At 45.7% G+C, this 18,152-nt stretch overlaps 1 protein-coding gene across 4 annotated transcripts in view; it reads right to left on the bottom strand.

The window, feature by feature from the left end:
- LOC119396033 (uncharacterized) overlaps positions 1–18,152 on the bottom strand; it is an 88,167-nt gene that overhangs the window by 4,174 nt on the left and 65,841 nt on the right. For 2 of the 4 annotated variants that reach the window (XM_049416878.1, XM_049416880.1), the window contains 2 exons: positions 4,848–4,982; positions 1,324–1,488 (listed from right to left, as the gene is read on the bottom strand). The exons of 1 other annotated variant lie outside the window; for it this stretch is intronic. In XM_049416878.1, coding sequence (XP_049272835.1) covers positions 1,324–1,488; positions 4,848–4,982 — 300 coding nt within the window. The remainder of the gene's footprint in view (positions 1–1,323; positions 1,489–4,847; positions 4,983–18,152) is intronic. One more of the 4 variants, XM_049416879.1, reaches the window with a different exon arrangement.

The raw sequence follows: 18,152 nt of genomic DNA, 5'->3' as shown, positions 1-18,152 counted from the left end.
GGGCAATGCTCCTCAAGAACGATGCCTGCTGCGTGAGCCAAGAACCTCCTGCCCTACCCTTTCTCTCCTTCACCGTTTCTAATGAAGGCAGTAGCTGGCGATCCTTGCAGTGGCCGCTCGCAACACACATTTGCGCATGCGCACATTACCCCCCCTCGATGTCACACCACGCCAACCCCATTAAAAACAATAGCGCAGTACGTGGCGCCATCTCTCGACAAGCGACCACAACTCAAGGCGGGGCGGCTACAATGGGATAGCCAGCGACGCCGCAGGCATCTTTCTAGAGGAGGCGTTGGCTTGGGTTAAGGTCGCCATCTCGCGGAATGTTGGAGTTGACAAAGATCACACCACGGCCAGCCTAGAAACGCGACGGAAAATGCCAGCCAGGGGAGAGTCGCAGAGCTATATATATATTTTCAATATGAATGAATGCTATCAGCGAGGCTTATATGCTATCACCGATACCATATATGAAAAAAAAAGCGCTGCATGAACGGAGGCTGTCTGCGGCGGCTGTCGTGGAACGCGCTCACGCGCTGTCTTCCTCCGTCTCCCGGTTAGCGAGGCAGTCCAACACCACCTAGAATCTAGGTGGCGTTTGGCAGTCGCGCCTCAGCTTATCGGAAAATCAAAACGCATAAACAGCTGCGCTCCGAATTCTCATTAGGCAGTATCGTAATTGTCGTTGAATTTTTTATTTGCACAAGCAAAGAGTGAAATTTTTTTGTCTCTTCTAAACACTCCTGTTCAAGCACTTCCGGTTTTTCCTAATATTCAGTAAAAATATAAAAAAACAAAACTGGAACAATATCGACGGTTCTGAATAATCTAAGGGTTATACTGGATGCATATAATATTGGAACATACGTTGATTTAAGATAAAGGCCAATTAACGACCAGATAATTAATGAAAATTATTTGGGTGACTTCATCGAAAGAGCAGACGCTTTTTTGTGGGCAGCTGGAACTTTAGCGGAGCAGATTTGAATCATGCGCATCCTTCTACGCGGCTTCTGAGATCCGCTTCGCTAGTGCGAAGATGCGCAAAGTTAACCCAAAGAATACACTAGAGAACACGAACGCTAACGCGCTACTACCATACACCCAAGTCAAGGTTTAATGTCACCTCCAATACGTTTCTTTGTTTTCAGGGAAGATAACGCTTTAAGCAGTTTGAGAGCGTTATAGTTAATTTTAAGTTTACATTGTGAAGGTGCACTAATTGCATATTTATTTTATCAACTTAACTCTGCAATCAAGCTGCTAGCTATTCTCGATAAGCTCAGAGTGGTTAAAAAAGTCGAAAACTTGTCGACAAACCTCAGTGACAAATGAAGGACTTGTGCCCTCTTCTAAGAATTCGCAGAGATTTCTTAGTGTGAGCTCTTCATTCTGTATTACCGAGAGGAACCTCGCCGCATGGAGGAGCTTCTGTTCCAGGGCGTTGATGTCGCAGCCAAATTGAATTTCAGCTTCCATGCAGAGCTATATCAGAAACGAGAATACAAACAGAGTAATAATTTGTTTACTATGGCACGCTTAACATGGTATCACGCTGGAAGTAAAACACAATAAAAAACAATGATTATCAGTTTACTTCTATTCATACAACACATTTACCGTATCTACATGCATAATTTGCTCATTTCTCCCCAATTTAGGGTTTCAAGCGTGGGGGGGGGGGGCGCAAATTACGCGGAGATTTCGCGAACATATTCGAAATAGCGTGCAATATATAGTGTTGACACGAAATATACATTAAAAAGAAACAAGTATCATAGCACACAGGAAGGGTACCTGATCACTTAGCAGAACACGTCATATCAGGTCGTGGTCTTGTCGAAATCACTGGATGAGAAGAAGTCCGACTCTAAATCGAAGTCGCGGCCACTGTCACCGGCTTCCCAAAGCACGTCATTCTCTGTTACGTCGAGTGCGTTCGACAGCCCCGTTTTCTGACAACTCTTCTCTACAATGCTGGAAGAAACCATATACTAAGATGATGGTCGCTACGCGGAGACCATCTCTCGTGACGGTCTCTTTATTGTCCCTGTGGGAGTGAGCCCATGCTTTCCTCTGGCCATCCATTCAACGTACATCTTGCGCATGTTGTTCTTTATTTCACGAGTGATCCAAGGGATGCCGAACAAACATTGAGCCTGCCGGGATAACAGCCAGGTTGTTGCTCATGTCCCGCAACTTTTCCTTCACGCTCTCCACGGGATCGCCTTTGAAACTGTCGAGCACTCGAGTTACTGTATCGAGCACCAGCAGCGATGGCAGCCGCTACAAAGCAGCTGTTCGCTTACCTCAAACAGTGTTGAGTCGATGCTTCACTCATAAAAGAGACTGTGCACTCGTAACTCGTTTCGTGCGAGTGCGAGCGCCTGCGCGGCGCAGAGGTGCGGCCGTCCGAAGTCTGCTTGTCCGGGGCTGGCTCGAACGGTTTGGGAGCGCAAAATATGCGGGTAATTTCTTTTTCGTCGTAAACCTGGCATAAAAACTAGGGGTGAGCGAATTAAGCGACTAAATACGGCAAAAGAGGGAGGGGGTGCAGTGACGAGCTAAGTAGAAGCCAATCGGTTTCCTTAAACGGGCCCCGCAACACTTTTTCATGTAATCATCGAATCACTTCATAAACGAAGTCTAGTGCCTCGTGAGTCGACTGCCACAAAATTCTTTACCCGCTTTCTCTCTCTTATCGTACCATACGCTGAAACCCACGCAGGGGAGGGGGGGGGGGGGTGGGGCTGACAAATGGGCAAGAAGCTACGTCCGTTCGACAGTGCGCCTCTTGACCTTGAGTACTTTCTTTACTTTTTCTTTAACGCGCGGTTTACTGTCAGTGTGATCGCGAGCACGCTGATGTAATTCTATGCTGTGTGTAATACTGGCACTATAGAGCGCAGCGCGGGCAAGTCGCGGCATTCCGCAGCGGGCGCCCGTAACTACGCAGCTCACGATGCTCAAGTCAGCCAATCATTGTGGACTCTGTTTATGAAGTGCTCACTTTGAATTATGCCATTACTATGGCAGCTTACCTAGAAAATTATTTGTAAATTTCAAGCCGCGTACTGCGCTGTAATATTTGGCTTACATGTCCTGATGAGCCTCGACTACCGACCGGCAGTCTATTCTTACGATGCCCAAAAAGTGTTGCAGGGCCCCATTACTTATGACGGCGGGGTTTTCTTCACACTAGACTAAGTTATAGAAGTGTTAAGAGCATCATGATCATCGTAACCCTCATCATGATATGCGTTCCCGGAAATAATTTGGGGAAAATAAAAGTGGAGGAACGTTTCTCCCTGACGTAAGCATCCGGAAGCATTGTCTTTCGAAAGCGTTTGCGCCATGCGATGACCACCCTCAATGGCGTAGTACCAAGGTGAGCTGGAATACAATGGAAAGCAACCTGCCTACGAACAACGTCAGTCTGCAGATAAAATGCGAGCTTCCTCGCATGCTCGAACAATTGTCTCTTGCCGCGGTACGCGGGGCATTCAAGTAATATGCGCTCCACTGTCTCCATCCTGCCGGAGTTATCACCGCAGGGACTAGTGGTACGCCCTTGCGGTAAAAATTCCTGCTCGTGTATGCCACGTTCAGTCGAAGACGATGATGCAGCGTTTATAGTAGGTGTCAAGGAAGTGTTCGGGAAACTTTCGATCTCACTTCTCGGTGAGTACAACGCAGAAAGTTATCTTGGTGAAGCGGCCGATTCCGGAGGTGGTCTTTTTCTTTATAAGCATATTTTTTTGCGATGTTCGAGGCGTCGGCATGGGTAAAAAATATTCTGAAATTCTGATACTGGAGTCCGTTTCGGGCAGCTTCATCCGCTTATTCCTATCCCGAAATACCAGCATGGCCAGGTATCCACTGGAACGTAATGCTACATCCAGCAATCTTAGCCTGGTGAGGAAGATTGGTGATATCAGATGTTCCAGGTTGGTGTTTAACGTTGCACAGAATAATAGGCCCGGTTCCCGGCCATTCAAAACAACGACGGGTTTTACAGTCACTATTCAAATACATGTCAGAAGTTGGCCTAGACGGAAAGCTTTAACGATTGACTATTTCAGACAGCAAAGCATCAACTTACCTGACACCCTAGTTCTAAATATTTCTATCAGGTTCACTTTCGCATTTCACTGTTTATATTCTTTCCTTTTATTATTATTTTCCTCCCTCTCTCCTGGAATTTTTCAATCACATTCCTCATCCCTATACAGGGTAGCATGCCAGCGGTATACAGACGCCGGAAAAAATCTCTGTTCTTCCAATGAAGAGTCTCTCTGTCTCCTCTTGATTACTTCCGCAACGGTGTGCTATTTTAGCGACTCCGACTATGCCCACATGTCGCTAGGAGTGTCATTTATGTTGAGTGCGAGCGATGAGGAAGAGGCAGTATCGCCTCTGACAGGATCCTATGCACACCACCACAAGTTATATCGATTCCGATAACAGTTTCTGAATGCAGGTTATAATATGAAACCTCCTGTATATCCTGACTTCGTCAAGTTTATTGTGAAATAAAAACTTTTGATTGATCGATTGACTGATCGATTGATCGATTGATTGATTGATTGATTGATTGATTGATTGATTGATTGATTGATTGATTGATTGATTGATTGATTGATTGATTGATTGATTGATTGATTGATTGATATAGCAGACCGATTTGGTGAACGAGCGCTAGTCTATGGCGTAGAGCAGCGATTGCTAATCCACGATTTGAACGCGACTGAGCCATCATCGAAAGCCCGCTCTGGACGACACAGACCTTCTCTTGCTACGCCATCAGTGCAGTAGTAGTGGTGGTTGTATGCTTTTATACTTACGATGTCTTCATCCAAGAAAAATGCTGGCAAAGGAGAGGCCGCTATTTCATGGCGCTCCTTACAAGTATCTTCGAGGCGCTTTTTCATTTCGTCCATATCCGACTGGGAGTTTTTGTCAGTGGTAGACCACAATTTCTGGAATGCACAAAAACACGTAAAATAAATGTCAATTCCGGCGCAACTTCAGCAAGTTGGACATACCGGAAGCGGCAGGACAGCTAACAGAAAAAATAAACGAGTGGTTTCCTACCTTACAATGGGAGAATAGTAGTAAAAAGGAAATGAAGGACAAATGCAGAGATAGCACAAAAGTTCTCAGTTTCGTGCGAAGTACTGCTTGCAGCGGCGATGTATTAGATAGCTATACAAAATAAGGTTCACAGTTTTAGACGGCCTATGTATTGCACTGAACATTCACTTACTAATTAACGAGCACCACGCAAATTGCGCCCAGGCGAAAAACAAACAAGTCTCAGTCGCTGACCACCAACACCAGCTGCCATCGTACTGGCACGATGACAGCTACTAGAAGCGAGCAAACGCAGCGAGTGGCTCACTTCTGTTAGCGTAGGTTTGCTTACTTCAAGGTACCTCGCTTTATTCAGATTCCGCCAGCTGCAACGTTAGGCTCTCAGTGACGGAGCGCACGAAACAAGCAGCCACCTCTCGAGATTCAGTCTCCGGAACCACTGTTGTCTACTTGGAAGACATGGCACGCTCCGCCTTTTACGGCCTTCGCTGCGGGAAGCAGTTTTCCTGCTACTCCCTGTGATGCGATTGTAGGACACACGCTCCACTTGTAGCTCGCTCTCCCCCTTGTCATTTCTCTGAACGATGTGTGTGCCTTGTCTAAGAAGGACTGTGGCTAAGATCATACCCTTCGTTTTAAGTGCGTAGCCGTTTAGGAGTCCCGGCTTGTCGTCCATCCATAGATCTCGTGTGGCGTGGTCACGCACACAATAAAGAGCTCAATACAGGCCTACAACATGGCTAGCAATGCTCAAAACCGGGCGACAATAAACGAACAAGGTCTAAGATAATATAATTAACAGAAATAATTAACCAAGAAGTAACCGCAATAACAAATTTAAACTTTCTAAAAATGCTTCGGACACATGCGGTTGACTCCTGTGCCAGAGAGGGCGCCACAACCTCGCAGGGCGCGCGTGTGCTCCTCCCATTTGCCCTTCGCCGGCGCTTGGTCGCTACATCTGTAAGGGGAAAGAACCTGAAGGAACGCGCTACAGGAGACACATGTCTCAACTGCTGTAACAAGCAGGAGGTCGATAAAGTGCATCAAAAAGTAGTGCGCATGTTGCACACTGACTTTGTGAATCTCGCTAACGAGATTCTGCTCGGTGCCGGGGAAACCCTACATGCTTACCTCAAACGTTAACGTCATCGAAGGTTTGATAAACGGAGCAATGGGAACACTAAGAACGGGCATGGCTGCATGACGCAACGATTCCCATTCCACTACCGTGAGTGCTCAGCTCCACTGCTGTGAAACCTGAGGAATTGCTACGCACTTCTTCAGGGTTCACAGTAGGGGAGCTGCATTGGGGTTTTTCCTGCTGCCAGAGGCGCCCTAAGCAGTGATGTTCCCAAATGAAAGAAGCTCGCGATCATCTTGAAAAATTTCAAAGGGAAGGTATGTGCATGCTCGATAGAATGAGGACGCAAGGACAGGAACAATGAGAACAGATATATATTGCTGCAATATTCGTAAATGTGCGGTAAGATTTGTAAAGTTCGGCTTTGCCTTTATCGCTTTTGATTGGGTTGATGACGCCGCGAGAAGTCAGCATATCGCTTTAATATTCTTATTAAAGATATGTAACTCGTTTTTTACTTATACGCATTTTCTTGCGTCCAAATAAGGGGTCTTTTCTGTAAGCGATAAAGCGTTTTTTTTTCCTTGTTCAGTATCCCCGTACGCACGCACGCTAACAAACCTCAAGCCCGCCATAGACTGGGAAGCGTTCAGCCAAGGGAGCCTTCTTTTTTTCAACAGGTTTCTTGAAGGGTGTTTCTCCAGTTTTCTGAAACGAAATAAATAAATATTACTCGCACTTAGTCGTTATTTTCCTCGATCCGCTCACCTTGATATGCCTGCCAGCATATATCTGGCAAGCATTCATAAAGTTAAGCGTGCACTGAGCAAAAGCTACAACGTCCTCGTTTTATTTTTTTTTTCTTTTTGAGAATTGCAAATGCGCCGAGAATCGGGGCACCAGAAAGTGCTGCAGGCCACTTTTTAATCAGCAGGAGGTGCTAGGGAGAGCGTGACAGGGAATGTGAAATTCTTGAAGCATCCCTGATAGAGAGGTGCGGCCCAGATGGATACGTCAGCTTGCCGTCAACTTGTCTTTTGATTAAAGAGTGATTACCTACAGTAGACATAAAATTACCTACAACTAGAGACACGCAAACGAAAATACGACGAACACAGGCGCTAATTGCACCGTTGCCCATAATTAACTTTATGCTTATGAGCTAACCTTCAGGCCTAATGTGCACAAAGTAACAGAAATGATAATAAAAATTGTTCTGGTTTTACGTCCAAAAACTATGATATTATGAGGGACGCCTTAGTGGAGGGCTCCGGAAATTTCGACCATTTGGGTTCTCTAACATGCACCTAAATCTGAGCACTCAGGTCTCTGGCGTTTCGCCTTCATCGAAATGCTGTCGCCGCGACCGGGATGCGATCCCGCGATCGTACGCGCAACCCATACACGCAAACTTCACAGACGTAAGAAACAATGTGCATTTTTGAGAGTAACAATTGGGCTGAATTTAAGAATAACACGCCTATAGACGCGTTATATTTCTATTCAGTTACTTCATGTGTTACCTACTGACTGCTCTTTCTAACTTCAAGTTTAAGTTAGCACCCGCGATATTGATTAGACTGTTGACATGTTTCCTTTGCCATTCATTCTGCCATTTGCCGTTCGCCCCACGTACTTCTCGCCACAGGGCAAAAACGTGCAATGCGAGCCGCACACACCAGCTGTACGAGATAAGAAAACCTTGTTTCTGCGCATTACTTGGTCCTGACAGCTTTTTCACGAGTCAACGCGTTGCTTTGGTCAGCCACGTGTGGATGATAGGTATCGTGGATGCGGGCATTTAAGCTTGCTTCACCAGCTGTTTTTTTAACGCGATACATTCAAGAGTTCGGTTCGCAGAAATTCCGGTGTTGGCATTGTTGGTAGTGATGGAATAATCGGCTTTGTCAGGGAGCCAAAAATCATGATGCGTGCAAAAAATCACAGGGTCCCTTGTGCGTTCACCTAAGACTATTCGAAGGCGAAAGCCATCTTCTATTTCTTCTGAAACGATGTATGGATCCTGCCCCACTACTCCCGGAAAGCTCTCTGAGCCTAAAGTGGTTTAGCACTGCCTCCAGGATCGGAGGCACCTCACCTAGTTTTGCAGTGCCTCCGTCATCGGCCCACCTTTTTCTAAGCTGCGATGTCATGTGATAGTGTCATGTGCCGTTACGTCACAGCGACGTCATAAGGACGTCACAAATTTTGGTGATCTGTGACGTCATGAGGACGTCATAGCGTCATGATTTTTTCGCGTCACTCGTGTTGTCCGCCGCGCCGCGGGATGCCGATGGTCAATTTTCGCTGTTGATGAGGCCTCTAAGGCTTTCGCCTTAATAAAAATCATGCGTCGGAGCCGGAAGATGACCCGGGACTCCTACGTGGCAAGAAGGTGTTGACGACAGAGCCATGCTAATGCGTGAAGGTATTTCGGATAAAAAAAAAGGAAACCCTACACATGTGCTATAAAGTGCGAGCAGTCGCGTTAATATATGTAATATTGCGTGGCAGAAGCGCAGAATCGTACAGTGGCCGAACAATTACAAATCGCTCAGGCATCATTGATCATTATCATCAATAACAGCATCAAGAAAGCGTGCCGCAGACAAGGTGCGCGTAATGCCATACGAAATCGTTGTGGGTAGTAATCATTGTTTCCATTGCTCTCGAACGATAAAATTGCAGCAGTTCTCTGGGATTTAACCAGGGATGTGCGTCTGAAGACGGTAGTTACATACACGTTACACGTGGTATTGCAGTAAATCTGCAAGCTATGTTTCTATATAAATTCACCTATTGTCTATGGAACTTTCGTGCGAATCACATGAAATTGCTAGCGTGCAAGCCGAATGATTTCTTAAGGTTGCTTAAGTGATAAATAATCTACGTAGGATGAGTGCAGACTCTTTTAAATACAATTAGAGTAACTTGGAGTAATTGACGGTATAAAGATATTGGAACTAGAAGTGCACTGTTTCATTAACCTGTTGCAGTCACCTCTGAAATGCACACTTTTACAGGGATGCCACGAAGAGAAGTTGCAGCTCTCGGCACACTAGCCTACCTGGAATAAGAAGAAAATGTAGGAACTCTTCCCCTGTCGAGAAAACGGGGGAAAGTGAAGATGGTGCCTGTGCCTTACGTACTAGCTTTCCTTGTACTTTTCCTAAGGCTTCACGAGCCTTCACGGTAGAGTCCGCTCGTCGACAGTGAGCCCTCTCCCTGGCGAGTTCCCAAAGCCGTTGCCCGAACACATCCTGCTCATCGGCGTACTGCAGCATGCGCGGCCCTCCCATCGGGTTACGGAGACCGATCTGTGGCGAGGGAATGCCTGCGGCGCATGCGCCAACCACCTCCCCTTTCCCTCCCCGCGACACACTAAACTATCCGGAGTGGCCACACGCGTCACGTGATCTACCGCCGGTGCAGCTGGAATCATTTTATTTCTACGTGAGGCACATACTCGCCTACGCAAAAAGTTAGAAATCGCCTGAAGAAGTTGGTGCCCTTCAGTTGCAAGTTCTTACCGCCTTCCACAGAAAAAGCGAACAAGCCTTGGCGAGTTTTTCGCGCACCGCATTGAGCATGCACGTTCTCTGGTCTGCGTTTCTTGCTGTATTCATACTGGAACAACATCAACACACACACAAGAAGAAATCGCAATGAGAAACAATATTTTACATTTCACACATTACAAGTATGTTCATTTTCAAATGAATATATGAGCCTGTAAATTATTGAATAACATACTCAGTGGCGCAAATATGCACTCAAATGGAGCGCTTTGAGATCGGTACACCAGATTTTATGTCATTAGCTTGAAGCGTCGAGAAAAGCCCGCCATTCGTATGTTCTCCAGGAGTAATTAGAAGAGTTCTCGCCCGTTTAAGCTATATACACTAGTGAGGAATACCTCAGCGCCACGTTTAAAAAACACACGTGAAAATAGTTTTGCTGGCCGGAGTTTCGCAGGACTGAAATAAAGTACTTGTCATGTCATGTGTTAGCGGTGGGCTGTCAAATGCGTGACTATTTGCTGACATTGATAAAGTGAACCACACACATTCTTTCGAAAGCTTACGAATCACGACAATCACGACCTTCGCAATACACTATTTAAACAAATAATTTGCCGCCAGATCCTTCAGATTTGAAACTGTCTACCCGTAGAAAATTGATTTTTCCGTATACAGGATTTTAATATAATAATTATTATTATTAATAATAATTTATTTGCACAACAATGTGAGCTCTCCGGTGACGTGAGATTTTTACTGCGTTGATATTTGTTGCCTGTAATCGTACTTAATGGCAGTTGTTGCACAAGTGACGCGTGTTTCAGTGTGACCCGACGGGCTGCGGTATCTTCAAATACGATCTAATAAATCAACGTAAGGAAATAATGAAACTTACCAGAACTCATCAATGGCATCGCACAATTGGTGACATGTATTTTTAAGGGTCCTTGTTGTATAGAAATGGTTGCTGTTAATTTGTTCTACAGCTTCATTTAAGCCTTGCACCCTCTCCAACGCCTTCTCGTACACGGCCTGAAAAAATAAATTGAAGAAAGCGAGCGTAAGACCAGGAGTGCCTTCATTGCACAAGTAAGTATGCCTGAAACAAGTCTTGGCAGCACTTATTGGGATGAAAAGTAACACGGACCCTTATATGCACTCGACTAAACCACTCCAAGGCGAAAGCCATCTTCTTCGTCATCGATTGCATTGACACACACACACACACACACACACACACACACACACACACACACACACACACACACACACACACACACACACAACCTCCGGAGTACGCTATTTCCGTTGATTGCCCTCAGGGCTCCGAACGTGCCATACGAAGAACAAGGAACATCGGTATTTTGGATTCACGCAGTATCTCTCCAACGTGACTGCGACATCCTCTGAAGCAACGCATTCGAGTTTTCAGGTTTCAGCCTGGTCCTAGGTATACCATCACGCACTCGCGTTGTTATCCCATAGCCAAAAAGAAGTCGCACTTTCGCCGCAAGGGCGAAGCAATGAATGCAATAGCAAGAAAAGCGGCCCGTGATGAACGCGCTGCTACGCTGCAGAAACATCTGCCCCCCGGCAGCAAATACCACGCGAGCAGACAGCGGAAGCGCAAAGTTCCCCCTGCGCAAATATTAGAAGAAGCGAGTGAGCTGGCCGACGGCTTTTAAATGCGCCCGTTGCGCTCCTCGCGCCATCTCGGTGGTAATGAAGAAACGCTTATAAGTGCCTGCCGTCTCTGAGTACTGCCAGCGGTAAAAGTGTGTACATAACGCTCGCCGTTAGCTGCCTGGAGGATCTGCGTTTTGTGGCGTAGTGGTTAGCGCCACGCGCTGCGGAGCGAGAGGTCGCTAGTTCGATTCCGCGCTTCGGAAGCATTTTTCTGGATGATTTTTCTTTGGGACTTTTATATATATACACATACTTATACGGCGCATGACGGCGGCGACGGCAAAAACCAGCCGAGACTGTCCATACAATTGCTATCGCAATAAAACACTGGGCACTATGTGCCGTAAGACCAAGAATTGTGAAAGCAAAACAACAATACATGCGTTATGTCGTATAGTGGGAACTCATTAAGGTCAGCGTCGAAGACAGTTCTTGAAATAATTGTATGGGGAATTAAATGTGTTTGCACGTTAGAACAAACCTTATATGCTCGGCAAAGCGGGGCAGCCTGGAAGAGGGTTTCGTGCATACCCTAACAGACAGTTTAAGGGAGTCTCATCGGTCTATAGGCTTTTACCCATCATTTCCGCTTGAGCCAAGCTTGAGCCAAGCTTACGCTATGGATAAACGCAAATTGGTCCAGCGTATTTGTTCTTTTTTTAGATAGGCAGGCCTGATATCCATTGTGCCATACCTTGAAGTGAGTTTGCGGGATCCATACTTAGTTCAGGATCGTCTCATACTGATCTAAAATAGCAAGCGATGTTTCCAACCTTACCGAATCGTTAAACTTTACAATATCGTTATTTTAAACGTGGACTAAGAAGCCTCGATCATCTTTTTGTCAAGCTTTAAGTGACTTTCCCCGAGCACATCAGATCACAAGAAATAAGAGTTTCAAGCTTAGCGTGTTGGCCAGATAAAAATCTATTCTGACGGTCAACAATATAAACAGCAAAAGTAGACCTGTCTAAGTAGGCCTTGTTGACCGGGTTGGTTTACCGTAATGGGCCTCTAAACCACATCTGATAACTTTTTTTTTAACATTTCAAGCAAACACGCGCATCGAGTTCAGAATGCCACCACGTTCCACAACGCCAAATGCGGCAGTGCTACTAGCCGCGGGCACGCCACAAAAACAAAGAGGAAAAAAATCACGTACTCCTCTTCAGGCCTTTGGTTATCCCGAGCGTTGATTGTGACGTTAGAACGCGCGTCTGGTAATGTCCGTAAGAACCAAAACCGGTTTACTTGCTCGCAGGTACGCGCACTTCCTGCTGTCCCTCCTCGCAGGGCACTCGGCCAAGAGGATAGACGAGCCGACGGACGGATCGCGGCGAAGGAAAGAGCGAAGCGAGCGAGGGTCGCTTTTGGATCATCAAACTCCTGTAACTCCTCGGTTACGGCACTGTTCCGAAAAATTCTCGCGGCTACATGTTTGTTGCAGACTGGTGCACAACTGGAACATCAGAACCAAATTTTCACATCTACGTGGCTTAGAAAAATTTTGAAGGAGTGCTGACACAAAATTTTGAAGTAGAGCCATCCTCTGGGATAGATTTGTGTTGCACACTCGGATCAACAAGATATCGACGGCCAATATTTTATTTATTTATTTATTTACAGAATACTGTCAACCCTCCTTGAGGGTTATTACAGGAGTGGAAAAGATACCAACATTATACAAACATACAAACGTTATGCAAGCAAAGTAATGCAGTGGCCAATACATGAGTTCATAAGAATAAAACGCATACAAGAGTAATGACATCATCACGTGCAAGCGTCCCGGTCATGGGAATCACTAATGTACACAATATACAAGCATAGCAATACATTACCTACAACCAAAAGATGAAGATAAAATGAAACGTTAGAGTGTAAATGCCTTCACCCGTACGCGAGTAGGTTAGCACATAGAACTCGGGAGCACCGACATGAGATTTTCAAAACTTTCTAGAAATTTATTAATTGTTGGCTGTGCTACAGTACCTGAATCAAGCGCATTCCATTCTCTTATTACGCGAGGGAAAAATGAAAAACGGAAGGTACTGTTATGGCAGTATTCTTTGAAGATCAGGTCGTGTTTTTGGCGCACTTTCGCTTTTTCTTTTATAGCAGTGAAAGCTGAGGCATTAGTTTTAAAGTTTTATTATAGCCTAGAACATGTGTAAAATAAATCTTAAAGTGCGTGTCGCGCAACTGCACGCGAAACGCACGATCTCACTACGTGGACACCAACTTTCTTCCAACGTAAACAACCATCAACCACCTACATTACTTTATGTTCGCTGCCATGACCCTTGCGAGCCCTCTCTCCTAGCAGACATTTTGAACGGAGGCACGGCACATTTCTTATATGGACATGCAGGTGAGCAAATAAGCTGGCGTCGTTCTTGCCCAGGAGTCTCAAGTACGTGACCTTCCGGAAGCGGCCCGCTCGGCTGTCCTGTAGTCCCATATTTTTTTATGACATCGTAGCTAAAGGTTTCTGACTTTGCAAAATGGTGCTCGCATAATTTTCGCGCCTATTGCAATTAATAACGTTTTGTTCAAGCAAGATGCGCCGACACGACTGGTAACATCTTTTTAGTCATTCCCTGTGCTCACCATGCGCTGAAACAACCGTGCGTGGAACAAACTATCTGAAAATTCGCGTGCGGAATTTAATCACTCTCGAGATCGGTAACGATATGCTACCTTATGTTCAAACTAGCCACCCTCCCCTACACCTGCCACCCCGCTCCAACGTTTTTGTCTGTCCCGGCACTTGTGGGACTAAAGTTCATGACCGCAGCCCGCTAGCTGAGGTGAGTTTGAGACTCCTGTTCTAGCTCAGCAGCAAGTTCTAATAAGCTGACATCGTTGCGTCGACAGTGCATTTTTGGGGTGGTCACGATTATTTACAACCACGCAGAGGGAATTATGGCAGCACCCAGGAAGTCTTCGTTGAAAAGAGATGTCAGAACTGTGCTCCGTGAACGCAGTTTTGTGCGCTCACGTAGGCAGCTGTGTTTACATGAAAACCATCTTGGGTCCCGGCTCACTCGGCGCTCTTTGAAACCGAAACTGCGACTGGGCGCAGTAACACGGTCTGCGAAAAATGAGCCGTCGTGCGCTCGAGTAAACGAGGTTTCCAGCCGCGATAAGTTGGTCGTTAGCTACGTATTGCAACGGAAAACAAAAAAAAACAGGAAGTAAAATTTTTTTGTTCGTACTCATCTAAGGGACACATGTTTGCGCTAACGAGAAACGAAGGCTTCAGCAAGAAAGAGTAGCGAGCATTTTAGCGCCCGACGTATTGCTTCTGGCCCTTTCTTAAATCTTTGTTCTTTGTTTGCGCTAATAGCTATCTCTTAATATACCAGTCTTGTCCACGCCTTCCACACTTACATACTTTCTTTACCGAAAAAATACTCTGTTTAAGCAACTTCTGCGCCACCCAAACAAAATGCTTTGAACACTTCGTCGACATCAAACAAGGGGTTCGTGATGCGCTCTTATTTTCTAATGTAACTTAAATTTTTTTATGCGGAAATATGCGTTCTGAATGCGCATTTCTTACCTGCGGATCAATTTCCTCAGGTTCCGTGATGTCATTGTCATTAGAGTCTTCGTTTGACACACCTGTGGTTAAAAAACATGACATTCTAAGCAATATGGACCTTTTTTTTTCATGTGTGGCTAGGCACACCTAACACAACAACAATTTATGGCTGCATACACTATAATGGGAAAGTGATTGGTTGTGGTCGAACATTGCAAAGATATAGCAACAGATCGAATGCACCTGGTCGGCATCTAAGTAAAGGAGAGCTCCCTGACATCACCGTCTTCGACCAGGGCTCAGAGATGCAGGCCTCAGAGTATCTCATTGAGCCCCTTCAAAGTCTTTACACTTTGTGTAACAAGATATGGTTTGCACACTTCGATAATCATATATGACCAATCTTTTCTGAGAGCCGGCCCTTCCTCATACGCGCAGTAACTGTAGGTTAACTTAAAGGGGCCCTGCAAAACTTCCTGAACACGGTCGGGAGACGCTGCCAATGGGTATTCGAGGCTCCTGCGAACACGATCCGAACATTACAGGGCAGCACGGGGCATGCACTTTACTATTATGTTTCAAGGTCAGCTAGAAATCATTCACTCTTCTCTCTAGAAATGACACGATAAGCACAATATGGCTTATCACATCCAACTTGGCTTACGACCATTGAACGATTTGAGTATCTTCAGCTGCATATTTACCGCGGCCGCCCTTGAGGGCCGCAACGTGCCCGCGGTCTTCTCAGTAGTGCTCTTAATTACACACGACATATAATTACACCGCAATTGAGCCACGAGTTCAAAGGAAAAAATAAAGATCCTCAAGGCGCTCAAAGACGGGCTCATTCAAGTCCTCAAAGTTCTAAAGTACTCAACGAAAGTGATTATGACATGTCCTGCCGTACGGAACTAGATTCTTGCCCTCATGTGAACGCCGTCGTTTTGGACTATGGCATCATTTGTCGAGAGAAGAGGGTGCGATTTCTGGCTAACTTTGAAAATTAATTGCAAATTACAAGCCGTGTACTGCGCTATAATGTTTGGCTCCCATGTTCCGAGGAGCCGCGACTACCGAGCGGCAGTGTTTTCTGACCATGCTCAAAAGGTTTTGGAGGGTCTCTTCATTGAAGACAGTGTATCTTATTACGCCATCGATGGCCCCGAAACCACGTGCCATTCATTTCTCACCTTCTTGGATCCCATGCCCACGCTTGGGAACTCGTGGCCTGGAGACGTTCTTCTGTCGTGCCCTCGTCGCGCCACCCTTATCTTGAGCACTGTCAGCAGACTGGTCATCGTCCTCAATCCAGGGTGTACTGTCTGCAATAACCATTTCAGTTCACATGAACTTAGGATTGTTTGTAGTTTAGGGTCCATAGGTTTCCTGAAGCTTGAGTTCCGAAGATTTCTCTGAACCCATGGTACATTAGATTACTTCCTTTGGTCACAATAAAGTGGAAGCTGACGATTTAGTTATTCATGTACAAATTAGGATGTGTGGACTCGTTGCTGGGCTAGTTGGTTGGACGCCTCTTCTGTTTATTCTGTCCTTTTTTTTTCCTACGGTGGTGGTTCGGCGTCTGGACTATTCAACATATTGAATGTATGGCTTCTGACCTACGTAAAGCGGAACTATTCATTTAATTGGGAGGATTAACTAAGGATAGAAAAAAAACGCTTTGCGACGGCTGTCAAGAAAATGTTTCTCTATTTCCACACAGGCCCTAGAAACTTATTTCGCGAGTCCATATTTGCAATATGCTAGAGCGGAATCTTGGAAACATTTAATTGACGTAAATCTCGAGCGTCACCATTATATTCTAAAATAATTAATTGTTGGGCAAGAAAAGCTTCCAAAGCAAGTTTCGAAGAAGCGTTACTTATCATGAAGAACAGAGATTGTTGCATAAGTGAACTGTCTATCGCATTGCTGGACCCCGAACTTGAATTTATGCGACACCGCATCTGAAGTACACGTGATGCTTTATTAGTTTAGGCGCATGCGTGACGGAAGGATATATATGTGAAACTTTTCCCTGCTAATAAACAGTTAGGAGTAACGCGTGTTTTCATCTTCTTTATTGTGTTCGCTCGTTTTATTAGCCAGGTAATAATAATAATAATAATGTCTCCGGTTTAACGTCACAAAACCACGATATGATTATGACAGACGCCGCAGTGGAGGGCTCCGGAAATTTCGACCACCTGGGGTTCTTTAACGCGCATCTAAATCTAAGCACGGGCCTCAAACATTTTCACCTCCGTCGAAAATGCAGCCGCCGCGGCCGGGATTCGATACCGCGACCTTCGGGTCAGCATTCGAGTGCCACAACCACTAGACCACCGTGGCGGGGCCATTAGCCAGGTAAGCAACATATCCTGCAAGCTACATTGTTGGCTGCTGTGACTTAAAGGGACTGAAAACTGAGCAGAACGTGTGATTGGATCCTGGTAGAATTGAAAAGACCGGTAAATATAGTGACAGATTCCAGCAATCTTTTCGCGTTGCTAGTGGGATTTATATTGTTAAATCGTGCCTAAATGTAACAAAAACCCGTAAGTCGCGCAGCCTAGCGTTAGAGCCTTGAAGCTGGATTATTAAGTCGGTGAATTTGCTGTACGTAGTAACGTAGTCTGATGCTGTCACGCGCGCCATAACTGCTCCTCAAAGTTAGAATATGTATATTATTATCTATCCCCACTCTGTTCCGTGCTGCCTACGAGGTAAAAGAAGTTGCACGGTGAGAAGCGGCGCTGCCTTCGCGGCTGCCGGTGTCCCATGTCGAGCCGCGGTGCATGCGCATGGAGTGCACGCATGCGCACTAAACCGCCGCGCTCGAACACGAACGGCTCTCGCGCTCACTGTTTCCAGCATGTGTGGTTAAATGTGTGTAAGACTTCATATTCGCTGCCGATAGAAAAATTCAGATTAAAAATGTTTCATGGCGTTTTCCACGTTACCATTCCGCGGCTAGACACTCTGACCAGTTAGCGTTCCGTTGCGCTAAAGAAAATAGGTGCCCTTAAAATTCGTTGTAAGTCCCTTTAGAGCCAGATACTCCTTGGTGTAACACGAGTCCTTTTGTTCCGTAGGCTTTTGACATGCAGATTTCTTTAACTACACAAGATTGAGGCTACACTTAGAGCGCAGCTTTTAAGCGCTCCCTCTGTCTGTTTAGCTGCGATGGCGCTATCTCTGTAAACTTACGAATGAT

The sequence above is a fragment of the Rhipicephalus sanguineus genome, chromosome 6 (genome assembly GCF_013339695.2).
Source record: "Rhipicephalus sanguineus isolate Rsan-2018 chromosome 6, BIME_Rsan_1.4, whole genome shotgun sequence".
Classification (NCBI taxonomy): Eukaryota; Metazoa; Arthropoda; class Arachnida; order Ixodida; family Ixodidae; genus Rhipicephalus; species Rhipicephalus sanguineus.
Note: the sequence above shows the minus strand (reverse complement) of the source record. Positions and strands in the feature narration are given on the sequence as shown.